Below are 27,717 nucleotides of genomic sequence, written 5' to 3'. Positions count from 1 at the left end.
TGACGATGTTTGCAGGGGGTTCACGGGTAGCGCGGCGTTAGCGCACGTGACGATAACGATAAGACACCTGCCCAGGTGTTCACGAGTGCTCGCGAGGGCGACGCGACATTACACTGCGTCGATACACCGACAGACGCGCCGAAAATGCTTCCGGACAACATCGCCAACAGCTACCGAGAATATAAAGCTGATACCGAGATCTTCGTTACGTGGCTTGTTGAAACGGCTAGTCGCTGTGGCTTCATCCCTTCTACCACTGCGCCAGCTCCCGCTACAGCTGGTGGCCGACTCAAGGGGAAAGCGCGCGCGGCTGAACCCAAAGCCCCCAAAGCCAAGTCTTCGCAAGCGCGCAGAATTACCATTAATGATTTGAAAACATGCGCCAGTGCCATAGCAGAGAAACCTCCTAAGAAGTTCGTGGTGCCACTCTACGCCAGCAGAGCAGCAGCTCGAGCGATCCGCCACCGTACCAAGTCGACACTGTGGCACGAAACTCAGACTCAAAATGTTGATGAAGATCTAAAGCCTGCTTTCGCTGCGAGTAATGAGGCGCACGCTACTTTTACGGGAGCTTTGGGATATGTGCTTGATCTGCTGAAGCCTTTCATCACTACTGGCAAAGCGACGCCTAAGCCTGGTGAACCTACTACGCAGACCCCCATTGACGGCCTCAGCACAAGATTCAGCAATCTCGACATCGAGGAATTGGCAGAACAAGAGCCTGAAAGTGGTGGACAGACGACCACCACTGCCAGACCAGCGCCAACTTCGAAGACGACATATACTGTCGATAACCAAAAGGAAGATCGTTTCATCGCCATGAGCATGTTGATAAGGGACTACAATCAGATCAAGACTATTGTCACAGCAACCTGGGATCATTACCGCCAGAATGACGATGTCGACCTAGTTTCGGCGGCGGCAACAACCCAAGCGGCTATGCAGATGACAAAGAGCTTGGTAAATGACTTCTCGAACTCGTTCCCCGAGATAGTGGACGCTGAGGACTTCTGGCATAAGTTTCTTGATGACCCCAAGATCCGCAACAACATTAGCAGAGAAACGGACGAAAATCGCGCGATATTACAAACTTCCGGTGAGGAAGTAGACGAGTTCCTCTGCCATGCCAGGCTCCCAAATCGCTTACTCAACTATGGGTGTCTAAAAACTTTCGTTGATATGTGGAGACTACTTCAAGTCTACTATAAAGCCACCATTTTTCGGCAACGACATGTCTGGATATTACCCCGTGTCGAGACGGGGGAATTTGATTTTGATTGTGTCACTAACCCCAGGTTGCAAGTTCTCACAAACGCTCTCGATGACATCGTATGGATGATCATAGGAGTTCATATAGAACCGCCAGCCATGGATAACTTTACGAAAGCATGGTATACGCACCTGAAGCGAGGCATCTCCGATGATGGCAAGGATGTTCCACACCATCGGTATGCAAAAGACATCTCCATCGAGATGATGCTGTACACCGATCTCTACCTTGCTGTACAGGATATTCTTACTCCATTAGAGTCGCCATCGCAAGAGTCACCATCGCAGGAGTCACCATCGCAAGAGACACTATCGCAAGAGACACCGGCAGAGGAGACGCCAGCAGAGGAGACGCCAGCACAAGTCCGAAAAGATTACCATGACCTGTGGAAGTACGTCCGCAGAGAAGGACGCGTACACAGATTGCTGAAAGCGCCCTTTATTCAAGGTAAAAGGGAGCGCGCAATGCTGACATCCTTCTTCCGCGATCCTCTTGTTGCGGAGAGAAGACTCAGCTGGTTGAGTTCTGATCCAATTTGGGTCGCTCGCGCAGAGAGTGCGAAGAAAGAAGAACATTGGGAAGTGATGCCGCATTCACTCTACAATCGCAATTGCTACGATTTCATCACCATGAATCCCTTCCTTGCTGGACTCATTCTATTCGTGGCTGTGCATGCCACTTGTGATCTCTCGCTTCTTACGCAGAACACGGATGGACTAGTACTTGGATATGCGCATCTCTTCAACTTCCTTCGGCAAGCACATAGTGCGAATAATGCAGACTCGTCTGAAAAACTACTCACGAGAGAGTGGGAAGACATGGAGGCAGCGATTGATTTACTTGGCGAGTCCAATTTCTTTAAGGGCAACAGACCGATTGCACTTGACATGTGTATTCAACGCCTGCTTCGTGCACATGGAATGAAGGCGAGCGATCTTGCACGTGACGCTGGTCGTGTCAAGAAGGGAACAAGGGCCTACGACAGTGGTCAAATAAGCGCCATCAGCACTCCACTCACCAACCTCATCTTCTCGGACGGCGGGCCTAGCAAAACTACGTTTCTCAATATTACAAATCAAGCCATCTCGGAGCTTCTAATGCAGGAAGCTGAGACGTATGCTAGCGACACATTAGATCCCAAAATCATCAAGGGGGCTTGGGCAGCCGGGCCTCTTATCATGTTCCGCGTGCTTCTACAGCGCGAGTTGCCAGCGCTCCTCTTTCCTCTCGACACCGTACAATCTCACTGCTCTGAGATCAACAAGAAGATATTTGCAGCTCTGGATTCGACAATGGCGCAGCCAAATGTTCGCTCAAAGCTATGGATGAACTGGCAAAAGAAAGGAACAATACCTGTCAACTTACTGTTCTACGAACGTGGTTACCACAAGCAGAGTCAGGCTCCTGGGCCGATCCCCAAAGATGTGACTGGAGTGCATAGTCTTCCCATTCACGAAGCCGCCGAAATCATAACCGATTACCTGGACGAGCTACGCAGAAAGCGTGAGAATGCGGAATGCAAAACGGTTCTCGATCACTATGCAAAGTAAGCCCATGATTTCGGAGTCCCCACCCCTGTAACAAACCTAACACCTCGCCTGCAGAAAGCTCCGTCTCCCAAATCCTCTGCTGCACAGCGCTGCTGGAATTACTCGTATCATGGGGATGAAGGTTTTCACTGACTTGACAATCAGCATGCGCAACTTTGGCCGTGCGGAGGATGCTGACGGGAATCGATGGGAAACGCTACCAACTTTGTTCCGCAAGTATGTTGCAGACCTGAAACCTGTTGAAGGAGAGGACACGAAAATCATATTACAAATTAATGGCGGGGGCGTTCGTAGGTTTATGCCGCATGACGAAGCTGATGTAGATACCTAGATCTCCTTATGTTAGGGTCGTACGTAGACTGTATTCCGAAATGGAAGAAATGTGTCACTATCACAGGCCTGTTTCGAATACTGGAAAGGTCAATTTTCGAAGATTACCGTCCACTGCAGATAGCTTTGTTGGGCTACCACTTGGGGAAGTCTGAGAGAATCTCGTAACAACTAAGATTGACACATGTCTGCTCTTCACGAACAAGTCTTCAAAGTCAAGGATTGGGATTATCAGATATGCTCAACGCATCTTCCCTCAGTTTCTATGCGAGTAATTAAGTCCGCTACACGTGAGAGGTTCTTGTACGCATCGTCATGCCTCTTATGATACTCTCCAGACGAGCAAGTGTGTCGGCCGAATGCACGTCTTTAGTTTCATTGAAGATGAATGAAAAGTCCCAATCTTCCATTCTGAGATGGCTTTTGAAGACCATTGTGATGTGCGATATCGCTTTAGCAGCAGCGTTTGTCGTTCTCCCGACTTGAGCCAAGGAGTCTGAAGTCACCATTTGTTGTATAGCCCTGCCAGAATGTCTTAACACAAGACCAATCACCGGCTGCTGATGGGCTGTCAGTAAGCTTGCCGACGCGAGCACACGTTCGGCGGCCCTTTTCTCAAGATCGAAGCCGAGGTTGTAGTCTTGGAGGTCCACGAAGAAGACGTATGCAGTTCCATCTCCCGGGCGGAGTGTATTCGGATCGACTATTCTTACTGAACTAGCATAGCCAATTGGAAGCTGGAAAGCAACGTCCTCGAAAGCCATTCTTGTCCCTCTGAGAAGATCCGCAAGCCGGGCTGTGCCCTGAAACGGATTGGAAGAGTTTACTGGCAGGACACTTTCTATGCGGTGAACAAAGCTAAGAAATAGTCAGCCGAGGTCTTGCACATGCGCGTATAATATCACGTACGACCTAGCTGCATAGTTGCCACTGGTAACGCTCAACCCACGATCAGGTATAATCTGAACCCAAAAGACCATCTTGCCGAACTCAACCCTCTCTCTATAAGCGTTACGGACGTGCGGGTCTTGAGCCAATTGCACTGCATCATTCCAAATCCGCGTACAAGCTCCTAGCGCCTTATGAGATACCGAGTGCAGCTCAGAGTATCGCTCTAGGTACTCTTCAGTTCGCATGAATCGCATGACAATTCCGGCGTCTTCTTCATCGCAGTGGTCTGAACGAGTCCTGACGATAGTGATTACAAGGCTCAGGAAGAGCTTTCGTAGCTCCCACTGGTGTAAGGCCCACTCGTCGTGAAGGTGATGTTGATCAGTTTGAATGGTGTCAATCAACAAATCCATGCCGATCTGGTCAGGTCCTAGGAAGCATATACTCTGCAAGCTTCCGGGCGTTGGTGTTGGTTCTACTGCCGACGAAGCTATTGGGTGAGATCTGAGGGTTTGCTGCCGTCGCCTTAGCAGATCTCTGACTGACCCCCGGAATGCCCGCTCGTAGACTCCCGTAGAGAAGATGTTCGAGTCGAATTCGAAGACACGCGATATCTTTGACATGTTGTCGGTCATCTTGCTGGTGAGAGATGCAGAGTCACGATGAACATAGAGAGATATCGAGTCTGCTTTTGCTCGATCCAGGACTTTCCTAGTCTTGTTTGTACCGAGAATACGTTGCTGCTCAGAGAGAGTTTTGCTACACATCTAAGTCAACATTGTCACGCTGCTATTCGGCGTAATACTCACCAGTTACAAGCTGTCAGCAAAAGAGTCAGTGAGCTCGTTTGGTGCTCGATGAGCTTCTGTACACTTTCCGGCCCGTAACTTCCGAATACAACTTTGAACTTGTCGCGAAGATCGAGTGGTTTCTCCGTTAGTTGCGCAAGGTCGGAGAAGAAGCTCTCGATCTCGGTCATCAGTAACTTGCAACAGGATACCGATACGTCCAGGTCCATGACAAGTTGGTGATGGGTGTCTTGGAGATCTTGATCTATCCATTCTTGTATCTTTGTCGAGGCAGCCCGTAGAGCAATGAGCTGGGACGCAAGACTCAACAAAGTAAGATCAGCCTCGCCCCACTTCGTCTGAAGGTCGCTGATGGTACCGACGACTTTACTGATACCGTTCACGATGCTGAATATCGAACCCACTCCGCCGAGAATTGCGCAGACTTCTGCCATCTTTGTAGCTTATCTCAATCTCGTGGCATGTCTGAAAGCCTTCCTGTTAGCCAAGTGCTGTCAATGCCGAATGGGAGGAATACCCGCGGTTGTATGAGTTGCAGATACAGGAGAAAAACAATCGAGAATGGAGATACCATCGAGTTGTCAAGTGCAAAAGTTTCGGCGAGGCTTTAGATGGTTTGAGGCGCAGAACACCAGTTCCAGTATCCAGCCCCCACGCTACGCCCACTGAAGTCAGTCAGACGAAAGCCCGATTGGTCGACCCGCCGTCAGCTGAAGCTTACATTACTCTGGATAAATTGAAAGTGTATTGAAAGCGATCTCACAAGAATGTGTACGAACATACGAATAATGGTCTAGCATTGGTAGCGACCACAAATGCAGCTTATCGACACTCGAATGAGGCAGCCTCGTCAGGATTTTCTCCAACATATACCATGTGCTTGGGCCATAAGCAAAGCTGCGCCTTCCTACCCTGCGTAGTCTCCGCTTCCAGCACCTCAGGTGCCGCACCCTTCTCTACCCAATCGATGAGGGTCTTGAGACTATCGCCAGGATACCAACCCAGCCCACCCCCGCAGTGATCCACCCCAGGCGCCTCAAAGTAGCGATAGTAATCACTGGAATTCGGATCACGCTCATGCACCTGCTGCGCATAGTGCGCAGTCGCATCAGGCGCGATAGCCATATCCGCCAGCCCATGCCACGAAAGGAGCTTGCCACCCGCTTTTCGAAACCCGTCAAGATCTGTGTTTGCGGTTCCGATAACAGAGTCATAGCGGGCTACAGCATCGTGGAAAAGTTGCTCGAAGTATGTGATGTTCATTCGTGCGGTGTCGTATTCGCGGTCGCGGATGACAAAGTCGGTAATCCAGGTTTGAGGTACGGCAAACGGTACGCCGACGCATGAATTGTTCTTGCTGCATGTTGTTGATGCGAGGCCAACGAATGAAGCCCCGATGTTGCCGGGGTACCACAGAAAATCGCCTTCGGGAGTTGTTGCGCCTTGCCATATCAACTTTGCTACCTTGGCTAGGGTATTCGTGATGGTCATGCTTTGGTTGGTAGAGGGACAGAGGTATTGTTTGCCAACGACGGTCATTGGGTCAAAGGTGCAGTCTTGAGGTGCCAATATGATGCCGTCCTCCAGACCATCGAGACCGTCGCAGGCTTCGGCAACAGCAACGTTGATAGCCTCAAATTCCTGCGGAGTCGGAAACCCTGTTGTCTGTTAGTCATTCATCTCTAGCAGTTGTTTGAGTCCTGACCATTCTCGTTCATGACAACCTGCGGCCAGAAAAGTTGCATCATTAACTCGTTCCAGTAGATAGCCGGTGCAACCGCCAAGATACCATCATACTGATTGGGGTACTTCTGCGCCATCATGTAACCTTGTCTTCCGCCCTGCGAACATCCATTCCAATAGCTATAGCTCGGTGCTTTGCCATAGTAAGAATGAATGACCGCCTTGCCCAGCGTCGCGGCATCATCTAAAGAGATCGAGGCAAGGTCTTCTAGCAACACCCAGTCGACTTTGCCAGAGTTAGTAAGCGACCAGCTGATATCCTGCCCGATGTGACCTCCGTCTGTCGCGACTGTAACGAAACCCTCGCTGGCCGCCCATGGGAGTGTGGTGTTGGTTTCGGGTCCCGCAGCCCATCCTCCACCACCGGCGCCCAAGAGTCTTCCTGTCCACTTCTCAGGCGAGGGTAGCCAAACGACCGTGTGGATAGTGTCATTAGAGCCGGGATGCGTGTACGTGATGATCACTTCACAAGCGTTCAGATCGGTCACCGCAGTGGCGTAATGGTTTTGCTCCGCGGGAACTTCGAATGATAAGTTCGTGTGTGTTTTTGTAGCAATGTCGAGAATCTCGCCGCCTGGCAGCTCCAGGTTTTGGAAGGAAGAAGCTTCGCACACTGATTCTCCGAAGGCTGGGCATGTCAAGAAACCCAATATAGAAATGGAGGAAATGAGACTTCGTCTCTTCCACGGAGTTGTGTGCTGCATCGTAGTCGCAGGAAAGACTGAGAAAGCTACTCGTCAAGAGTTACTTACACTGCATACATTGCTTCCTTTACTTATAGCAAGCGCATACTGGACTCATTTGCATATTCATCCTGAACCGAAGGATTCAACTGAATACCCATAGGGATACCTACGTTGGTCAGTTTGCGACAAAGGCTGCGGCCATGCCAATATGAAAGGAGTATCAGCTGCCACCAGGCGCTCTAATGCCATCCAATCGTGACAATGATCGATTCTAGCGTGTCTCTCGATTGAAGTATGCAAATTGGTGGACAATGGCTGAGTCATGTATTCATGACTTGAGCCGCGCCTCAAGCTTTTGAAACAAAGGGCGTTTAATCTAAACCCCTGTTGTGGCGGTTTGAGTGGTTTTGAGGCCATTTTGTTAATGTGATGTCTTGCATTGTTCAATATGCTGTGCCGCTTTGGATCATCTCTTCTTGCTCCAGATGTTGCTTTTGTTAAGACCCGTAGATGAAGTGGTAGTGGATGACGACCGTTGATGGTTGAGGTCTCTGTACCCTTTGAGCGCGGCACACCGCTTTCCGTCGCACAGATCCCATGAACCGAGTTCGTGTGGCTTCAGGTCGCGAGCATCGGACACTGTCTTCGTATGGTCGTCGCGTATCGCGGTTGATGGAGCATGGGTGATTGTGCGACCAGCGACGCAAGGTCGGCCATGTGTGCGGCAGCACTATGCCTATTCTGGAACACCCGAAGACGTCACCACGCGTCAGTTTCGCGAAGTATCACAAACCGTCCTCAACTTCCGTCAGCGATCACACCTTTGAGTTGATAGACACGTTTGTCTTTCTCACCAAGCCTACAACGAAATACCGATTCGGCTCTTGAATTACCCCACATACCTCGTGTGGGGCAACAGCTACCCCGAGACCGCCCCGCATCGGTCACGTACCGGTCGGAACTATGCCGCCCGCATGTACAGCATGGCAAACTTCATATCTTTGCGACAATCTCTAGTCTGAGAGAAGAAGCCACTGATACCCTAAGATCTACTATTAATTCACCGCGACCATGGATCCAGCGCAATTCGGCTACAGCACCATCCCCCTCAACCACGCGCCATATGGCCCCATCGTTTCATCCGCTCTAGAAGGATCCAATGCCGAAAAGGTAGCACTGGTAACAGGAGCTGGACAAGGCATCGGTGCCGCCATCGCAGAATCGCTAGCGAAATCAGGGGCCCACATAGCCATCCTCGACCTAAACACCGACAACCTCACACAAACCAAGAAGACATGTTCAGCTTTCGGAGGAAAGGTTGAGGCATATGGCTGCGATGTCACAGATACGGAGCGCGTGAAGGAGGTTTTCGCGCAAGTGGAGAAAGACTTGGGACCGATTGATATACTGGTGAACAACGCAGGCATATTTACTCAGCGACCGTTCATCATGGGTAGCTTTGACACGTTTTGGAAACAGATCGAGGTCAATTTCAAGGCTGTAAGTCTGTCTTTCCGTACATTAGTGTGTCTTTACTAATGTATGTCCAGCCTCTGATGCTCATCCACGCCGTCCTTCCACAAATGCGCGACCGCGGCCACGGCTGCATCATCAACATCGCCTCTCGCTCCGGTACTGTCGACGTACCCATGACTTTGGGATACGTGACGTCAAAAGCGGCCCTGATGCGTGCTACACACACATTGCAGCTGGAGATGGAACTCGATGGGCTGGACCCAGCAATTCATATGTACGCGCTGCATCCAGGTGGTGTGAGGGGCAACATGGGCGGAGGTAAGATATGACCGTTGGTACACGACGCCGACAATCATGCTAACGTAATGTAGCTGGCGCGCCAGATGATGTGAAGCAGAAGTACGGCGACCTTACGGATGAAGAGTTCTTCAAAGACCTGTTCAAGGATGGACCGTCACTTTGCGGTCAGACGTGTGCTTGGCTAGCTAGTGGAAAGGGGAAGGAGTTGAGAGGGTTGTTTCTGGGTAAGAAGCACACGATCCGTGTATCGAAGCCTTGGGACTGACGACATGCAGACTGCCGGCAAGATGTGACGAAGCTGTTGGACATCGGACGAGAAACACTACTGAAGGAGAACAGGAATAGGCTGACAGTGAACTTTATCGATGGATACTGCAACGAGCCATGATGATGGGAAATGGAAGCCAATGTATATTCTAGGGGGTGAAGAGTCGGCATATTACAAGATAAAAGGCAAATACTCAAGAACAGAACAAATTCAATATACAATCCTCCACCTTTCCTCCCCTCCACTCAAATCGTCCTCCTGAATCACTCTTCCCTTTTCGCGACATGTAGGCGACGAAAACCAAGGCCCCTGTGGGATACACCTAGTACACGGGCATCTTGAACGCATCAAAAGTGTGCGTCCAGCTCTCAATGGACGCCTCATCCTGAACACACTCAAAGTCAGAGCTGTTCCCAGACCAAAGCGGTCGTGCAGGCCACTGGCAAAGTTGCTGCACTTCACCAGCGTTATCACCCGCTGACACAGTCGCATTGAGGCGACTGGGCTTACTCCCATTCTCAACCCAATCAATGATCGTAGCCATGTTGTCCTGGGGATACGGACCAGGCTGGAGCTTATTGGCACCGCAGTGCGCCGCGCCGGGCACGAGGTAGAATTGGTACCAGTCAGCCATGGCTTCCTGGGCTTCGGCATCGGTCATGTTGGGGTACATGATTGAACGGACGGACTGCCAGTAGTGGACGGAAGATGCAGCGGGAATGGAGGGGTCGGATTCGCCGTGGTAATGGATCATCTTTGCGCCAGAAGATTGGAACGGAGTGAGATCGGGTAGAGTGGTTTGCAGGCTGTCGAGGTAGCGGACCATGCCTATGTTCATCCATTCTACAAGCGTGTCGTAGGTGACGTTGTCGAGGTTGGCGAGGTTGTCCAGGTCGAGTAGTTGGACGAACTTGGTCACGTACTCGCCACCAGTGGAAGGAATACTGAGCTCCCACTTCCCAGTCGCGTTGTTGTATGTTGGATCGGCATCGCTGAGCTCGGAGCCAATTTGCCAGGAGAGGTATGCGCGCTCACCCTTGGAGTTATGTAGACCGTCATAGACGCCCTGGGCTACCGCGATATCGTCGGCAGTGATGGTGCCGTTCTGTTCGGGCTGAGCGCTAGTTTGGCCGCCCGGCATTTGGCGCTTGTTGAGGCTGCGCTTGCTGAAGCCGAAGCCGAGGGATGTGCTGGTCTGGGCGGCGCAGTAGTAGCTTTCGCCGATCAAGGAGCTGAGGTTGAAGTTGAGTTTGCAAAGGTCGGTGCGAGAAATGACACCTAGAGTGACTTATGTTAGTGCATTACCACATTGCCGAAGAGATTGTACTTACCATCAGTACGTCCATCCAGAGGATCACAGGCAGCGATAGTGGCGTTGACTATCTTAGCTAAAGCGCATGGTGGAGGATAGTAGTCGTTGATAACGTTGATGGTAGCAGGGTAGACATGAAGCACCTGCTGCTGCGCAAAGCGGAAAGCAGGCGCACCAGCTACGACGCCGTCGTACTCCTCGCCCCAGCGCTGGACCTGGCTCATAGCCTCGCGGCCACCATCAGAGCAGCCCTCGAAATAGGTGTATACCTTGGTGTCGTTCAGACCGTAGAAAGCCTGTGTGAGCGGCTTGCCAATCTTCGTCAACTCCCCGAGCGCGGTGTAAGCAAAGGCGTAGGTAGCATCCCAGTTGATGGTTCCGTTACCATACAGCACTGCCTCATCATAGCTCTGATTGAAAGCGTCGTAGCCTGCCGATGTGGCTCCAGAAGCTGCGTCGTATGGCAAACCTCCGGTGGCAACGCTCTGGAGAGAGAAACCTCCGCCACCAGCAAGGTAGAAGCGATTCGCGAAGCTCGAAGGATCAGGGAAGGCGAATCTGAGGGGAATCACGTCTCCCTTTCCAGTATGGGTGTAGCTGACAGTGACGTTGCAGTAGGAGTAGGTAGCACCATCCGTTGTCGACGCTCCCATGCCGCTGCTTTCAAGGGTAGCATTGTAGAGCGCACTGGCAGTCACGGTGCCAGGTAGCAATTCGATTCCAAGCAGAGTGCCGTTAGAAGGAAGAGAGGCTTGCACGTTCGATACTGTGCAAAGTTCAGCTAACGAGGCTGCATTGGCGGTCACTGCCATGGCGGCAGCAGTTGCGCAGGACGAGTGTCGCATGATGAATGTATAACCGAGAAGAACGTAGGAACAAAGCGAAGGTAGAAGATAGAGAAGCTATATTAGCGGGGTGGTGTCCGAGATATCTGTCGCGGTATCTCCAGCATTATATACTCCTTTCCAGTCCTGACTCGGGCTTTTGACTCCGCCATCGCAGTCGCAGTAAGGAAACCCAATCTGTGGCCGTAGACTTTTTCCATACTCACAATGGCCCCCTGACAATCTCTTAGTTGACCGTCATCAGATCTGTGGAACCATTCTTGTCCATGCGTGCCCTACCAGAGGTCTGTCCGGCGATGTCTGGCACTGTAATGACGGCAACTTCCGCCTTGCGCAGCATTGCAATACGTGTTTAGTGATGCAAAAAATGAAGAACCATAGTGCGCCGGCTGTATCAATCGTTGCGCCGCGTCACTCGCAGGCTGCTTGCTGGTCGTAGACGTGAGCTGAAGACGCGTTCTCGGTTAGCGTGGAGGTGGCCCAAGCTTGGAAGAGCCTTCTTCCAGACAAGCCTCGCTGCACACGCTTTCGAAGGCTTTTGCTGTGCAATGCTTGCAGCGAAGTTTTCACGCGGATGAAAGATCAAGCGGCTGTACAGACATGAGGCCGCGTATTATCGCGGCGAAGTTTCGGGATTGAGCGATGGAATGGGCAGTTCGCCCGAGGTAATGGATCAATCTTTATCATGACATTATCTGATTGTTTGCAAGTAGGTTGCTATATGCAGAGTGGGCGTCACTCGGCGCGTATATGTGGAATCTACGCTTCCGATCACACTGTCTCTTTTGTCTCAACATGCTCCGTGCTGAGCCCCTTCTCAAACTTCTCCTCTTCATGCGCAGCAATCCTGGCATCAGCTTCGATGAATTCGGCTGGGCGATGTAGCTGTATAGCGAGCTTGTTCCGATGGATCAAGATACCGGGTTGCGTTTCAAAGAAGCGATCGATATCTTCAAGCGTCCGGTTCGCCGTCTCTGGGTAGAGGAAGTACGTGATCGGGATGAAGGAGAAGCAGATGACTGCCCAGATGATCCAGAACTTGTAGCCTAGGTTCTGAATACCGGGAAGGGTTGCTTGTACAACACCATAATTGCAGATCCAGTTGGTCGCCATCGCGAGTGAAGCGCCTTTCGTCCTCATCTCAAGCGCGTTGATCTCGGTCGGGTACAGCCAAGGCACCCCTAGCACGCCCATGCCAAAGCTGGCGAAGAATACGAAGAAGAACGCAACAGCGACGATGCCGAGCTTGTACGAGTCGCCACCTTTCTCGGTCTGACCCTGCGATGCTGCGATGACGATCCAACAAATGGAGCATGCCGCAGCCGAGACCATCATGACCTTGCGACGTCCATATCGCTCAATGACGAAGTATGCCAAGCAAGCAAAGATGAGATAGTCGACAGACCCAGCAGCAGCGAGGATGCGCGATAGTAGCTCGGATATCCCCAAGGCGTTGATAAAGATATAAGACATGTAGTAACTCGTAACGTTGATTCCGGAGATCTGGTTCATGGCCTGCATCCATGCGCCCAGAAGCATGCGTCGCAGCACACCGCTTGGGCCCTTGCCTGTAAGGAGCTGCGTCCATGTGTACGTGTTCATTTGCTCGCGGTCGAGGATGTCCTTGATGATGTTGTACTGCGTGATAACCGAGGGTGATTCTGGGGTCGCTCCATGGCCTTCGAGCGCAGCAAGAACTTCCAAAGCTTCATCGATCTTGCCTTTGCGGATCAGCAACCGAGGGGAGTCTGGTAGGAATGGGCACATGGCGTAGATGCATAGGGTGAAGAAGAGCTGAAACGCGAGCGGGAAACGCCATGCGATATCGCGCGGTGCGAACGAAAAGCCGAGAGTAAGCCAATTCGAGATGCTGAAGCCGGTGATGCAGTTCGCTGTTGACGAATTAGCCAAAATGTCACACTGTATGTTGCAAATGCCGTACCCATCTGGATGATAACGAGCTTTCCTCGACTGTTCATCTTACTGGTCTCAGCCTGCCAAACTCCAGCCGTTGCCGTGTTCATGCCAGTACCAAGCCCCGCCACGATGCGCCCAACCATCATGCTCGCTACAGTCCAACTACATGTCTGAATGATTGCACCGATGCCAATGATTGTCGAACCGAGGAGAATCTGCCTTGGGCGTCCGAGAATGTCGCCAGTCCATATGGTACTCATTGCTCCGATGAAGCAGCCGATGTTGTAGATGGACGTCATCACACCTTGCATGTTGGCAGACGGGTAGCCAAAGGTATGGAGGAAGTTCTCTGAGATGATGACATTGCCGAAGACACCTTGATCGTAACCGTAGAAGCTAATGAGTGTCAGACAACCGCGTTGCAAGATGTCTTGATCGTAGCTTACACGAGTACCGTACTGGCAGCGATGGAAATCCATACTGTCAGCCGCTCACCAGAGCCTCCAAGATATTTGCGTGCCATGGTCGCGTACTCCCTGCCCAGCTACGGATGTCACGAAGTTTGTGATCGTGGATGCGGAGTAGGAGATGTCGTGGAAGGAGGTACCCCAAATCGAGAGATGTCAATAGCCGGTCCAATGCACTGGGCCTGTACCAAACTTTGTCATCTGCAACGGGGTCGCAGCGTCGATCAGCTCTTTATACCGGGCATGAGCCCTGGCTCGGGATTTTCTCCGCTTATCATTATCCTCGTTATGCGAAGCTTGTCAAGCCTCACAAGCCTCTGGTCGTCTCCAGATCCACTGAGCTTCCCCAGACTCTGATCACCTACCCCATACCCCATAGGCCGAAGGCCCACTCAGTCCACGCTTGAGCTCTGTGATTGGCGATGGCGGCGTTTTAGCCGAGCAAGGAGACAATGAGTGATCAAAGCGCAAGGGTGGTAAGGCGAATGCAGCGATGTTGAGGTTGCAAGTAGGGACATGATGCATCGCGGAATACTTATTCAGGGAAGGCGGAAAGATGCGTCGGCTGATGAGCACGGAAGGTGAAGCGAGCGCGGGGTAGCGAGGAAGGTGCGCCGAGTGTGGGGAAAATCGATGCCTGATGCTGAGGTTCAACGCCACAACACGAAAGCTGCAAAAACCTTAACATTCTTGTACGAGCCTCTGAAACAAAGCTGGCAATACAGCCGGTATATCATGCCCAGGCTCTTCCCGGGCATTCAACCACGCGAGTGCCGAATGAGGGAGGTAGCCTCGGGAACTCCCCGCAGTACTCCTCTCCTCCAATATATTCCACGGAAGAAATAGACTAAACTTGAAGTCGCGCATCATAGTCCCCTGATCTGCGCATCATATCCAAACATGTCGAGCGCAAGGTCTTCCACTTCGAGGAGTACTTCCGGCATACGAGAGGTATACGCACGAACTCATTCCTTCCACCGGTAAAAGGTCGCTCGCGGCTTCTTCGTGTTGATGATGAACTCAAAATGCGAAAGTATAAAGAGACGGGATGTTCGTATAGACGGGTAGGAAGCACATCGACCAGGACATACACACCATGATCTTAACCAACTCTGTTCTTCTGACCCTCGCTGGAGCGACCCATGTCGCGTCGCAGTCGTTCCAGCAGACGCCTGTTATGGGTTGGAACTCCTACAACCAGATGTCATGTAGCCCAAACACCCAGAAGATCACCACCACCATTAACTCGCTTGCGAGTCGCGGTTTCGTCGATGCTGGCTACAAGTTCTTCCAGATCGATTGCGGATGGGCTTCAAGAGATGGACAACGGAACGCTACTAGCGGTGCACTGAAGGTGGATCTGAAAGCCTTTCCGGGTGGGTTGAAGCCTTTGAGCGACCTTGCAAGATCAAAGGGCATGAAATGGACAATGTACTCGGATGCCGGTGTGAGAATGTGCGACCCAGAGGCGCCGAGCCCTGTCTTGGGCTCATTAGGTCATGAAGCTGCGGACGCGGATTTCTTCAAGACGCTGAACACTGAATACGTCAAGTGTATGTCCGAAGGAACGTGGTCGCGCACTGTGATCATCAAGCTGACAGCCTTCCAGATGACAACTGCTATGCCGACGGGCCTGCAGCTAGCCAGAATGCTCCCAAGAACGCCAGAACCGATTTTGTCACCCGCTTCGGTGTCATGTGGAAGGAACTGCAACGAGTTGGCATCCCAGGGATGTTAATCTGTCAATGGGGCGTGCCATTCACAACCTCTACTGGCCTCCAGGGACCTGCTCAGTGGACGAAGCCCATCTCGACATCCTTCCGACTATCGGACGATATTACATCAGGTTGGGCGTCCATGTTCCGCATCTACAACCAAGCTGTGCACATCGCCAAGTCCGGTCTGGTCGCTCCAGGACACATCGCCGATGCTGATCTGCTCATGGTCGGCAACTCTGGTATGACATTCGACGAGCAAGCTACGCATTTCGCTGCGTGGGCTATGCTGAAGTCGGCGCTCATGGTCTCGACCGACGTAGCGGCTCTGTCAAATGAACTCGTCGCTGTTCTGCAAAACAAAGACCTGATTGCGATCAACCAGGACTCCGCCGTCAAGCCGGTCACTCTCCGTCAGCGTTGGAGCGGAGATCGCGACCTTTGGGCTGGCGACCTCGCCAATGGAGACATGGCCGTCTTGGTCGTAGACCTCAGCAACACTGCGCGTACGCTGAGCCTGCAGCTTTCCGAACTCGACATCGCATCGGCATCTATCAAAGATCTCTGGACGGGTAAGACTGTCAGCGAGGCTTCCCTCTCCAAGCAGGTCAAAGCGCACGGATCTCTCGCCATCCGCCTCTCGAACATTCGCCGCTCGACAGCTGCCAAACCTACTTACAAGTACGTCTCTGCATCGACAGGCTCCCTCTCCTCGGGAGCATCCACCCAGTCCTGCTCCGGCTGCACCTCGTCCAACAAAGTCGGCAACCTGGGCGGCTCGTCAAACGGTCGCGTAACGCTCTCCAACATCCGCACCTCCAAAGCGACACAGACAGTGTACTTTGACTACATCAACGGCCAGGTCGACTACATGGGCGGCAGCAACGAGCGCGTCGCAGCGATTAGCGTGAACGGAGGTGCGGCAAAGACCGTCAGCTTCCCTCTGAGCGGATACAACTGGGACAAAGATGTATATAAGAACTACGGCGTCGAGTTGTCGGGTTTCAGCACCACGGGTACCAATACCATCACCATCTCTGGTGTTGGAAGTGCGTACGCGCCGGATGTTGACAGGATTGGTGTGATCGCGTAGTGTGCGACCGGCCTCAATTCGGCGCGTTTCTGTCTTTCCAGCCACGCTTGATTAGCCGGCTCAGCCACCTTTCTAGCGGTCTGGACATCTCCTTTGCGACGTACTACGGATGTTTATGAAGCACAATGAATGAACATCACTATATTTTCGGTCCGACGCCAAACCTCCGGCTGGGTATCATGTACATACGCACACAATCCGCTCTTCTGTAAGCGTTCTGTCAGCCAAGTTCACCGCATCATCGCATTGAATTTCTCCGTGTCGAAATCTCGTGCGCTAATCGAGTGGTTGTTTGAGCTCTCCCATGTGCCAAATCTTACGATGATTGATGCGATATCTGCGTATTCGGTGTTTCTCGCATCTAGGCTTACCTGGTAAAATGACTGACCGCGTTTCCAGCGCAGCGCAGCATAGCACAGTGCATCTGACGTATGCGCATCTCTTAGCAATTCAGCGCATGAGCAAATATTAAATATCTCGGCCCTACAATACGCAGGTACAATGATGAATACATAAAGATCTTCACATCCTCCGTTTTTTGCTTCATCACTCTAGATCTACAGTCGCACATCACCACTTCAAACTTCATTCTCCAACCTCAACAGATATCCCAAGATGCAACTCCAGTACCTCCTCCCCGCCGCGTTCTTTGCCGCCGCAACCATGGCCGCAAAGTTCAACGGCTTCTCCAATGTTGCCTGCCAGCAGTACGACGGCACCTACATCCCCATGACAGCAACCCAACTCCAAGATATCGTCGTCAAGTCCTGGGCGACTACGCAAGAAATCCCCGAAGCATCGCGCTCCTTCACTGCGCCTGATGACAAGAAGCTCTGCCCTTCTAACTCGGATGATACGTACAAATGGGTGAGTACTATGATCATACAGCTTGGCTTGATAAAATGGTATCTGACTAGTCTTGTTTTTGCGTTCTAGGTCTCGATCCCGCAGTGGTCGCAGGGAAGCAAGTGGCCTGCTGGTAATGGTGGTGCGCTGGCGGTGGTTTACTACAAGGAGACTGATACGTACAATGTGTGCCGTTATCTCTCCGCTGCTCAAGCGGATGGGTACAAGGGTGCTTGCAAGTGGGAATGATGGTAGATCACTCGTGTCATGAGCGACAATCTGGACGAATCAAAGAGTGGCGGAGCGTGTATATACATAAATATATTGAGTGTGGTCGTCGCAACGATTTTTGGTTCATCATGTTTGCATCACGCGTTACGTTAGTCAGCGGCGTTACATTCTCGCTACTCTTTTGCTAGCATCGATTTACCCAGCTGGGTAGGATATTGCTTCGTTAGACTTTCACTCTATGTCTATTGCGTTAGATCTATAAGGTGTCATGCATAAACAAGCGGTACGTCAAGTTTTAAACACCGTGAAGCTATTTGTATTTTGTATTGGATGAAATTTGACACGCATAATAACTACTGATAGTCCACAAAACGCACATTGGTCACCTGGGAAACCCACTTTCGTGGTACCAATAGTGGGAAAGAACGAAGCGGTGTCATCTGATGTCAAGAGTGCCATATTCACGATAAAGCAAGATGTCGATGCTCTTACAGCCTATACATTTGCTTGAAAGCTGCTACGCCTCCTGGCGGTCGTGACACGGATCTGCTGAAAATTTCGGCGTCCCACTCGTCGAGGAATTGCTGCGGTGTCCAGTGCTTCCGGGCTTCTATCATGCTTCTAGCATCCCAAGGAGTACCAGCGTCTCCATCGAAGTGGATGGAGCCAGAACCTTCGGTGATCTGTCGGACTACCGCGTAGAATGAGTCCGGTAGATGATGAGGCAATTGGAATCTATCCTTCAGTGCCGTTTCGCCCAAAGATATACCCCAGTACAGTGGATCGTACAGCTCACTGAGTTGTACATCGTCATGTCCTTGCATATAGTCAGACTTGAGCATGGCCTCTTGAAGGCTAGCTGCATGCTTAAACGTCTCCCATGCGATGAGGCTTTCGTCTTGATGACCCTCGATATGAATGCTGAGAGCCTCGGGGTGCGGGATGCGATCGAAGGTAGAAAGAACCTCGTCCAAGAAGTCTGCAAACGGGCGTAGCAATTCTACCTTCGATATTATACCTTCGTTCGGGTTTTGGTCGTCGAAAGGCGAATGTAGCCAGAATGGGTGTGTAAGGTTTGTCCAACACCCCACGTGCAAGTCAATCCGGAGGTTTTTATTCTCGCAGAGGTAGGGTTCAAGAGATCTTGCGTGTGACTCGGGGTAAGCTACGGCCAATTTGTTCTCCCGGATGATGAAAGGAAGTCGTATGCGCAATCGAGTACTCTGGGGCAACCTTTTGAGGTAATCGACTGCAACAGTTGTAGCAGAGAAGTACCAAGCTAAAGGTACGATAGGCTCGTCCCATGTCACACGGCGATCAGTATCTCGGGGGAGGGGGTCGGCTAGAAAAGACTCGAGAGCAAGATCAGTCTCGGTCGGAATCAGCGCCAGGTCCGGCTTCCACGTGAGAAGGGCGTTCTGGCATCCAGGTGTGAATGGAGGCATCATGCCGCGACTGGTATACGGGCTAACGATGGACTCGGCTATGAAGTGATCGAATTTGGGATGCGAGGATGCGAGCTCTAATGTGTATTGCAAAGCGTCGCAGAAAGTTGCCGACGTCTGCCACCGCCAACTATAGTCGGTTTGATTGACTCCAAACGTGGTGTATAGCTCATTCCCTTCCTTTATTGCACTGTATGCTTTTCGATAGCAGCGGGAAATGCCGGGAAAGCGGGTAGCCACCTGATCCACCATCTCGGGGGTGACGCATTCGCCCTTGGCCACGAAGTGCAGCATGTGCATCTTCATACGCCTCGCGCTTTGTGTCAGTCGCTCAAGTCGTCCAGCTTTGGAGTCAAGATCCTTTACGCTGATGCAGTCTTGATCAGAACGCACAGGGAAGAAAGTTAAGGTGTTGGCTCGCATGGCCGCATCCTTCATCTCCTCAGCTGCTTGCTTGCAGCAGCGTGTCAGCGCAGTCATCTCCTGATGTTTTTCTTGGGTTTCGTACCGAAGCTTGTCCGAGGCATAGTCGTAGAAAACGCCATTTTCATCGTGCGCATAATGTTCGTAAATATTGTCGCGCAATTCCCGGGGGAGGCGGAATAGAGGTGACTGCAGTTGGTCCAACATTGTGAGAAGTATGACAGCGGTAATTCCAGGTAATAGTAGATTGATGGTGGATATGGAAATGATGATGGAAAACTGATGGGAATCGATGGTTTAAGTGCAGTCGGGACATCTATGGATCGACAGGCATCAGCGGATCACGTGACAACCCAACTTTGGTTCAGGGTAACACCAACCTTAGAATCGCCTGGTACTACCAATGTACAGTCGTGAAGTGGCAAGTTCTGAGATTCTCATTCAAGGTGTAGCCGAAACTGCGACATTGTGTAATGCAGCATACCCCTGGGGCCATGTGAGCAGCGATGAACAAAACCAACGTACATCAGTATTCACGACAACTCGTGTGGGGTCGTAAACTGCATAGCATACACGCCTCTTACTTGATCAAACGAAGATGCGATACGCTGGTATCACATATGAATCTGCCAGCGACGAGCAACCACTTACGATGAGTTGGATAGACGACGGCGTGTGAGTGTGTACCTACCTAGGTAGGTATATTCCCACGCAAGTGCCATCGAGGTGCCGTGTGGGATGGGTCCCGAGGTCCTACCGAGAGCCATGGCCTCTCCAGAATGCGCCCCCATCATCGAACATTCTCGCATTCCTTGTGGTTTCGGAAGCACCAGATGAGGAAGCACGGTCTCTTGTCGGTCATGGTTCTTTGTCGATCATTGCCCTTTTCCTACGCGTTGCTCGGTGCTATCGCAAAATGAAGTCTCCTGCGTCAAAGCTTGGCATTGCTGCTGAGACAACGGTGGAAGCACCTGACCTGCCCTGATAATTGTGACGGCATAAATCAGATAGACAGACACAGATCTCTGTTGCTGAATAGACTCGCAGAAGTGAGTTTGAGCATCCGCTGGAGATCACACTTACCCATTCCTCATCTTCTCCTATTTTCGAACCTTTCTCCATGCTTCTCCGCAATGACAAGTCCTACAACGGCATATCCGACCCGCTCCAGAGTCTAACGACTACGGCATCTACCAAGCAGTATTCCGGCAACCCCTCCCCGCTCGCTCGTCTACCACGCGAATTGCGCGACCAGATCTACGAGTATGCCCTGGGTGCCGACATGATGCGCATATTGAGTTTCGGCGAGACGAAGCTCATAATGCTTCCAATCTACGCGCCGGGTCGCGTGTACTGTGATCAGGAAGACGGTCTTCCGATGTGGATGCTATCTAGCCAGACGATTCTGTCTGAAGCACTCGAAGTCTTCCACCGAACGCAGTGCTTTGAGCACATCGACCTTGCGCCATACGCCCAATGGAAACTTTCGCCCACCCGGAGGAACCCCCTGGTACTCAACCAAAATATACGTCACGTAAAACTCAACGAGCCACTCGAAGTGGTCGGAAATTCCTTTCCATTACCAAGTTCCTGGCATCCCGGATATAACGATACGTTTCTGAAGTGTCTTGCGTTATGGAATCCGCCGGAACTGGACGTACGCTGTGAGGTATTCTCTAATAATCCGGAAGGACCTCGCATGGATCCAAGCCAGGTACCAAAGTGGCACAGTAAGGTCCCTGTGCGGAACCCCGATGTACGTGATCGGTTCAAACAGCTTCGCGGACGGTGCAGAAGCATGTCAGTGGAAATCAAAGTCCCTCACGGTTTTCAGGAGAACGGAAAGCTTTTGGATAACGCACGAGCTTGGGCTGAGCCTAAGCTCGAGCACAAGAGACAATATTTCGCCGACTTATGTCAGTCGATTGAGGCATGGGCGAGGGAATTGGTTGGCGGAAGCACGCGCTTCTTACTGAAGAACGAGAATGACGGAAGGAGCAATTGGAAGAATGGAACTCCTCCGGGAAAGTACTTTAGGGCCATATGCGAGGCGCAAAGACTCGGCTAAACATGTCGCATAGGAGCACTGAACAACATTGGCAATTGGTACTGGCCTTGCAATAGTCATCAACATCAATACAGTAAATTTGAGCTCCTTCTAATAGTCTCAGTCTTTTCCACTTCATACCATTACAGACATACGCGCGTACGGCCGCATCTCTCCTGTGGTGTCTCTTACCAGATATTCCTAGCTTTGGAAGAATTTAAGCCCTGGCTCCAAATTGAACAACCTACATGCACCGCGTAGTTCTCATCGGTGGTCTCCTTGGAAGGACCGTAGAGCTAAGAATGTATAGGTATAATACGAGCAGCCGAGTCCTGTGACCCCCCTCTACCACCATCACTGTCCACAGAAAGCGTAACAACACCTCCTCTTCCATAACTACCCTCACTTCCCCCTCCGCAACCCCCTCAAAGTCCCCGCAAACCTCCTCCTAGTCACGTACACAAACCCCATAAACACCACCGCAAACACCACACTCCCCGCCCCCGTCCTCTGATTCATCCCCGCCTGCTTCTTCGCCTCCTCATAATACCCCTTCACCTTCTCCGTGACGCCATCATCCCTCTCCAAATCAGGCATAGCCATGATCTTGACCACCAACGCCGACCAGCCCGTGAAGTGCTGGGTACGTTGTCCATCACCTTTGACAGGGTCGTATTGTTCCCAGATATAGCCTGTTTGGAGGTACGAGTTGAACACGGTGTGGACGATGTTGCTGCGGAGTTCGATGTAGATTTCGCGGCAGCGTTGTTGTGAGGGGCCGGGGATTTGGGCGAGGTCGAGGAGGTTGGTGAGGAGGAGGTAGTTGATGTTTATCCACATGGGCGAGCGCCAGTAGTTGTCGTCTTTGCCGTAGGCGTCGTCTTCGGGGCTTAGACTGCGGACGCCGAAGTCGGTCCAGAGGTGGTTGGGGTCGCGGAGGAGGGTTAGCATGGCGGGGAGATGTGGGTGGGAGGGGTCGGTGAAGCCGGTGAGTAGGGGGAAGATGGAGATGTAGCCTTTGTGGCAGGCGTGGGTGTGTAGGTCGTTGCGGACTACGGCGTCGCAGTAGGTGTTTGGTTCTTTGGACCAGTGTATCGTGTCGATGTTAGTTTTGACGCCGCGGATGTGGTTCTGGTATGTGAGCGCGTCGTGGGCGTTTTCGGTGAAGAACGCAATGCGTTCTAGTGTTCGTGCCATTACGCCCACCCAGCACAAGGCGTCCAGATGCAACTCGGTGATGTCGGGAGGCTCCGCTCGAGGGTAATCATCCAGTCCGCTGGCGAAGTTCGTTCCTGGTGTCCGGCCACGCCATCGGTAGCCCTCATTCAAGTTGGCCGATGGAATGGAATGGGCCTCCACATCTCCAGATTGCGACTTCCGGAACCAGTCGTAGTGCTTCTTGAGGTACGGATACATCTTCGTCACCAAAGCTTTCCCAGTCTCTGCTTTGGCGAGGTACAAGGAGTCGTGACCATGATATTTTGTCGTCCCTTTCAGCATATCGATGAACTTTGAGATGACCAGAAACATCGTTGGCGGATTCGCAATGTGTGGAAATTGGGTGATGAATTCAGCAGGCGTGGCACCCTCGGCTTCCGCGCCTAGGATCTGCTCTCTTGCTATCCAGCCATCATCGTCCATGAGGTTTAAGAGCCAGTCGCGTATCACCTCGAGAGCGAGATCAGCATCCCACTCGATGACAAGAAGGAGATGAAACCCTTCATCCCATAGGAAGCCCCTTGGAAAGGCTGCACGAGATGGTGTGTGAGTGAGAAGCTCATACGGGCCTTTCGTCTCCGGTGTTGTATGCTTCTTCGCGTCGACCGACTTCTGCCAGAAGTTTGCAGTGGTCTCAGCGTATATGGCCTTCTTCGACGTGTCGACCTTGGCAGTGCCGGTGAAGTAGCCTAGTCCACCTAGCAGGTTGGAGAAAGTATTCCGAGAGAAGGCGCGGTGCATGACGGTGGTGAAGGGCGTTTTTGGGGTGAACACTGCGTCGAAGTTCTTGGCGAAGGATGCGAGGGTTTCCTCTAGACTGGTGGTAAGACCGGCGGCTGGAAGGCATTAGCATATCTGGTTCATGGACGCGCTTCTTCGTATAGAATGGCGGAGGTGAGTACTCACAGGTCATGGCTCGCTTCGCAGTATCACTCGAGTACAGGATGTCGAACTGCTTGAGGTTAGTCGCAGTTTAACATATGATCGTGGTGCTGACCTCGAACTCCCCATGGCACACCATCTGCACTAACTGTAAATTGCCGTTGCCCGGAGCGTCGCGCAGTACGATATCATTTGGTCCTGGCTCGGTGCGGTCTTTCGTTTGGTCCTTCAGCGACTCCAAGAAGGTGGCTTCTTGCACATGCTCATCAGCTGGTTGTTCATGACACGATGGGGAGGTTCGAAGCACAGGTAGATGGGATTGAAGATATCATGACATTCATTGTACTTACATTTGCCTTGCCACAGCCTATCTTCCGTAACGTTCAGCGTCTTGATATACGCTATTTCACGTTTCTCATCTGCATTGATGGGTACAGGGATATGAATACCCGCATTACCCAACTTCGGATGCGCAATATTCATATTCACAGCTTGGACCGTCTTTCCATCGGCCTCAAACTGTTGACGCGCCTCGAGCTTGCAGTTGGCACAGACTTCCATGGCCTCCATGCCAATGTAGAAGACCACGGCAGTCTTGAGGTCTTTGGGCGCATCAGGCCTAGGCATGCCCTTGATGCGCAAACCCCAATTCCCCTGGCTCTGGTCTTCAGAGTGCTTTATGAACTCGGTTACGAGGTTTATCTTGTTTCCGACGTCTTCTATCATTTGTCGGCCGCCTTCTCGTGTATCGTATGAGATCCAACCGTACTTGGCCATGCCGTCGCTCTGGTTCACGTCATGTCGGAGTGCTATAGAACTAGTCAGCGCTGTACGCATATCCTCAAAGTGTCTACTTACTCGTCTCTACATCTTCCAGCTTCCCCCACATGACGCCCGCAATGAGACTTTTGGGCATGCGGGCGCGCAAGCCTAGATACAGATTCGGACGATAAGGACCCCATAGTAGCGACTCGTTGCTAGTCGGCACCTTGTGGTCGGCGGCGGACGCGTGTGGGAGAAGCGTGAAGAGGAGCGCGAGGAGGGCTGGCGGGAGCATAATGACGTCGAACGGGTACGACGCGTTTCACGACGCGTTTGACCAATTGCTCTCAAGCTCTTCGGGACGACTGCGGTGGCGCGAGGCTTCGGGGCATATCTCTGCTACGTTGACTTAGCTCTTAGCTGACAGCGACAGCAATGCGCCGGCTATATCGGACTTATTTGCCCAGACAGAGCGGCCTTGGTTCCTGCTGCGTTGTGATTGGATGACGCGCTACGCCATGGCCAAAAGAACTCTACTTCCATCTTCAATCAGTCGCACGCGATAAGAATCACAATTCGCTTTACTCATCGTCCGAAAGATCTACAGCTGTATTCGCCTGCGATGGGTTTCGGGTCAGTTACAGCGACTGGTCGTCCGGATGTTACTACGAATGCATTCATTCGGTACCTATCATGCCACAGAAACTTCAACCTTTCCAGGATGCATTTCGAAGCATAACTAGGTAGTACACATTACACAGAATAACACCTACTCCTGACGCCAAAACATGATACAGGGCTGAAAGGATAACAAGGATGCCAGCTATTCCAACCCGCCAACCTCCCGCGCGACGTCAGCGGTCCACTCACGCCGCCGAGCCCCCACAATCTGCAAATGCGGATGAGCGAACTAAAAGCCAGCCATCCCGCCTTGGATGCTGGCGATCCCGATCGACTCCAGGATAGCAAGATATAAAGACTTTTACGCGACTTTTGACACAGGACAGTTTTTTTGGAGTCATTTCAAGACAGACTACATCAACATGGAAGAACAAGTAGAGCGCCTAGTAAACAAGGTCTGGGGTATGTGATATTACGGGTTGGAAACAAGAGACACGTGTTGACGAGACCGCAGACCAATATCAAGATGTCCCTGCATCAAAGCGCTTGCTAATCGCCGTATCGGGTATCCCAGGATCCGGTACAGTACACGCACGAACCTCAACCCTCCAACCCGCTGACCACGCCTAGGCAAAACAACACTAGCAGCCATCGTCTCAACCAAACTCAACGAGAAACATGCACAGCAATCGCCTGGTACCGCTAATAGCAACCCACTCTCAGCCTTCATACCAATGGACGGCTTCCACCTCTCGCGGCAACAGCTGGACGCAATGCCCGATCCAGACAGCGCCCACGCGAGACGAGGCGCGGCATTCACATTCGACGGCGACTCCTTCCACAGCCTGGTGAAGAAGCTACGAGACCCGATATGTCCAGAGAGCTCCACACTCTACGCCCCCAGTTTCGACCACGCGCTCAAAGACCCCGTTGAAAACGACATCGCCATCGCGCCATCCGTCCGCATCGTCATTTTCGAGGGTAACTACTGTTCTCTGAACAAGGCGCCTTGGAACGAAGCTGCGAAGCTCATGGATGAGCTTTGGTTCGTGGATGTGGACTTTGATGTTGCGAGGAAGAGGTTGGTGCATCGGCATGTTAAGGCGGGGATTGCGAGGGACGAGGAGGAGGCGGGGAAGAGGGCGGATGAGAATGATCTTGTTAATGGGAGGGAGATTGTGGATTTGAGACTTGATGTGCATGAGTTGGTTAGGAGTGTGGAGGATGGGACGTGGGCGCCTGAACAGCAGGGGGTTGGGGATGGGGCGGATGAGGGGAGTAAAGGGGGGATGGCGGGGAGGGTATGATGATTTGTTTGCTGATATTTAGTATTGGCAGTGGATTACCTGACTTTCTTCGCTGTTTTCGGCCCCCAAGTATAGACGCTGCACTACCGCGCATTCATAGTCTCTGCGTGGAGACCCTGATAGTCCTCAAGACTGTTCCCTTCTCATAGTAGGACGTGTCTCTCGTATCATCGCATTCGTGCACCTCCGCATCACTACCAACGATACCCTTCGCCCACACTTCCACCGTCGCTTTTTCCTCGAAAAGTTGATCCGAACTGTCCAATTCGCAGTGCTCGCACACGTTACTCTGAAGTCCAACAGTCAGGCCTCTGCAACGCCCACGAAGTCCTTCTATCTTGCCATCTAGGCTCTTTCTCCGCTTTTTCCTTCTCTCCCTGTCGTGTGGGTCCGCTTCCGTACGCACATAACTGCACACCTGGCAGAAGAATGCCACTTCACAGACGAATTTAACGTCTTTGAGATCTGGTCGGAGTCGCTGCAGGTATCGCACAAACATGGTGTCGACCTCGTCCGGCGCAAACCACAGATCTTTCGCGGCGCCTGTAGCCCCTTGCCAATTCAACGTGACTTTCCATGTCATTTCGACGTTCTTGATGCTGTTGTTGAAGAGAAGTGTGTTTTTATACTCGCTGCGGTCCACCGGGTTTGGCGGTGCACGATAACATGATTTCGCACTGAAAACTCTGCGGCGAACTTTTGGTGTTAGGCTTACTCTTCGTTTTGTTCTTCCATATTGTGTGGTTGGGACATATGTCTGCGTCCTGTAGAAGAGTTCAAGCGCTTCCCCAAGAATCGTTTTGCACGAAAGTAGCCATTCGGGAAGGCCCATATAGTGGTCATCGAGACAGCTCGAGGGGTACTTTCGGTTTTTGGCATCGATGGCGAGGTTACGGTAATGAAAGGTAGTTTCATCGGAGCCGAATGCGTGCTCCCAGATCATGTCGCGCAATTCGCGGGGCAGGCGAGTGAAGATTGGTGACTGCTCATTCTGAGTGGTGATGAGTCTTGATCGTTCAAGATCCTCTTTTGTGCTGCGTTGGCGGCGCTTACGGGGGACGTAGGGTCCGTCGTCGGGTGAGTAGCGTTTTGCGTTGCGGAGATGCATGTTGGGAGGTGTTACTATCTGGCGAGAGCCTGACAGGAAGGGGCGAGATGAAAGTACGCCGCTACGAAGGCGATGCTGTAGAGATAAGAAAACATGGCCTCACGAGTGGGATCGAAGTCTAAGTAGCTGTCGTATTGACATAGAGCTAACTGGAT

General features: G+C 51.9%; 12 protein-coding genes across 12 annotated transcripts; 6 read left to right on the top strand and 6 right to left on the bottom strand.

Annotated features, from left to right (window-relative positions):
• Nucleotides 1-144: 144 nt before the first annotated feature.
• Nucleotides 145-2,820, top strand: J4E88_000798 (uncharacterized protein; the record flags this gene model as incomplete). Its single annotated transcript, XM_049394472.1, has 2 exons — nucleotides 145-1,157; nucleotides 1,296-2,820. The coding sequence occupies 2 exons, from the start codon at nucleotides 145-147 to the stop codon at nucleotides 2,818-2,820; spliced, it is 2,538 nt and encodes an 845-aa protein (XP_049260301.1).
• A 1,171-nt stretch (nucleotides 2,821-3,991) lies between these two features.
• On the bottom strand, nucleotides 3,992-7,297 carry J4E88_000797 (uncharacterized protein; the record flags this gene model as incomplete). Its single annotated transcript, XM_049394471.1, has 5 exons — nucleotides 3,992-4,008; nucleotides 4,217-4,800; nucleotides 4,851-5,277; nucleotides 5,762-6,508; nucleotides 6,556-7,297. 5 exons carry the CDS (start codon nucleotides 7,295-7,297, stop codon nucleotides 3,992-3,994), a joined length of 2,517 nt encoding a protein of 838 aa, XP_049260300.1.
• Nucleotides 7,298-8,350: 1,053 nt separating this feature from the next.
• J4E88_000796 (uncharacterized protein) lies at nucleotides 8,351-9,443 on the top strand (the record flags this gene model as incomplete). Its single annotated transcript, XM_049394470.1, has 4 exons — nucleotides 8,351-8,779; nucleotides 8,830-9,073; nucleotides 9,127-9,279; nucleotides 9,331-9,443. The coding sequence occupies 4 exons, from the start codon at nucleotides 8,351-8,353 to the stop codon at nucleotides 9,441-9,443; spliced, it is 939 nt and encodes a 312-aa protein (XP_049260299.1).
• A 202-nt stretch (nucleotides 9,444-9,645) lies between these two features.
• J4E88_000795 (uncharacterized protein) lies at nucleotides 9,646-11,447 on the bottom strand (the record flags this gene model as incomplete). The annotated part of the gene is made up of 2 exons (XM_049394469.1): nucleotides 9,646-10,601; nucleotides 10,655-11,447. The coding sequence occupies 2 exons, from the start codon at nucleotides 11,445-11,447 to the stop codon at nucleotides 9,646-9,648; spliced, it is 1,749 nt and encodes a 582-aa protein (XP_049260298.1).
• An 804-nt stretch (nucleotides 11,448-12,251) lies between these two features.
• On the bottom strand, nucleotides 12,252-13,920 carry J4E88_000794 (uncharacterized protein; the record flags this gene model as incomplete). The annotated part of the gene is made up of 3 exons (XM_049394468.1): nucleotides 12,252-13,372; nucleotides 13,423-13,793; nucleotides 13,844-13,920. 3 exons carry the CDS (start codon nucleotides 13,918-13,920, stop codon nucleotides 12,252-12,254), a joined length of 1,569 nt encoding a protein of 522 aa, XP_049260297.1.
• Nucleotides 13,921-14,960: 1,040 nt separating this feature from the next.
• Nucleotides 14,961-16,672, top strand: J4E88_000793 (uncharacterized protein; the record flags this gene model as incomplete). The annotated part of the gene is made up of 2 exons (XM_049394467.1): nucleotides 14,961-15,417; nucleotides 15,474-16,672. The coding sequence occupies 2 exons, from the start codon at nucleotides 14,961-14,963 to the stop codon at nucleotides 16,670-16,672; spliced, it is 1,656 nt and encodes a 551-aa protein (XP_049260296.1).
• Nucleotides 16,673-17,287: 615 nt separating this feature from the next.
• J4E88_000792 (uncharacterized protein) lies at nucleotides 17,288-17,767 on the top strand (the record flags this gene model as incomplete). Its single annotated transcript, XM_049394466.1, has 2 exons — nucleotides 17,288-17,539; nucleotides 17,609-17,767. The coding sequence occupies 2 exons, from the start codon at nucleotides 17,288-17,290 to the stop codon at nucleotides 17,765-17,767; spliced, it is 411 nt and encodes a 136-aa protein (XP_049260295.1).
• Nucleotides 17,768-18,237: 470 nt separating this feature from the next.
• Nucleotides 18,238-19,824, bottom strand: J4E88_000791 (uncharacterized protein; the record flags this gene model as incomplete). The annotated part of the gene is made up of 1 exon (XM_049394465.1): nucleotides 18,238-19,824. One exon carries the CDS (start codon nucleotides 19,822-19,824, stop codon nucleotides 18,238-18,240), a length of 1,587 nt encoding a protein of 528 aa, XP_049260294.1.
• Nucleotides 19,825-20,737: 913 nt separating this feature from the next.
• On the top strand, nucleotides 20,738-21,685 carry J4E88_000790 (uncharacterized protein; the record flags this gene model as incomplete). The annotated part of the gene is made up of 1 exon (XM_049394464.1): nucleotides 20,738-21,685. One exon carries the CDS (start codon nucleotides 20,738-20,740, stop codon nucleotides 21,683-21,685), a length of 948 nt encoding a protein of 315 aa, XP_049260293.1.
• Nucleotides 21,686-22,066: 381 nt separating this feature from the next.
• Nucleotides 22,067-24,821, bottom strand: J4E88_000789 (uncharacterized protein; the record flags this gene model as incomplete). The annotated part of the gene is made up of 5 exons (XM_049394463.1): nucleotides 22,067-23,718; nucleotides 23,789-23,834; nucleotides 23,880-24,034; nucleotides 24,115-24,573; nucleotides 24,623-24,821. 5 exons carry the CDS (start codon nucleotides 24,819-24,821, stop codon nucleotides 22,067-22,069), a joined length of 2,511 nt encoding a protein of 836 aa, XP_049260292.1.
• Nucleotides 24,822-25,569: 748 nt separating this feature from the next.
• Nucleotides 25,570-26,454, top strand: J4E88_000788 (uncharacterized protein; the record flags this gene model as incomplete). Its single annotated transcript, XM_049394462.1, has 3 exons — nucleotides 25,570-25,609; nucleotides 25,662-25,727; nucleotides 25,778-26,454. 3 exons carry the CDS (start codon nucleotides 25,570-25,572, stop codon nucleotides 26,452-26,454), a joined length of 783 nt encoding a protein of 260 aa, XP_049260291.1.
• A 94-nt stretch (nucleotides 26,455-26,548) lies between these two features.
• Nucleotides 26,549-27,562, bottom strand: J4E88_000787 (uncharacterized protein; the record flags this gene model as incomplete). Its single annotated transcript, XM_049394461.1, has 1 exon — nucleotides 26,549-27,562. One exon carries the CDS (start codon nucleotides 27,560-27,562, stop codon nucleotides 26,549-26,551), a length of 1,014 nt encoding a protein of 337 aa, XP_049260290.1.
• Between the last annotated feature and the right edge of the window lie 155 nt (nucleotides 27,563-27,717).

This window comes from Alternaria novae-zelandiae (assembly GCF_023758075.1).
Source record: "Alternaria novae-zelandiae strain BMP 2774 chromosome Unknown scaffold_1, whole genome shotgun sequence".
Lineage (NCBI taxonomy): Eukaryota > Fungi > Ascomycota > Dothideomycetes > Pleosporales > Pleosporaceae > Alternaria > Alternaria novae-zelandiae.
Note: the sequence above shows the minus strand (reverse complement) of the source record. Positions and strands in the feature narration are given on the sequence as shown.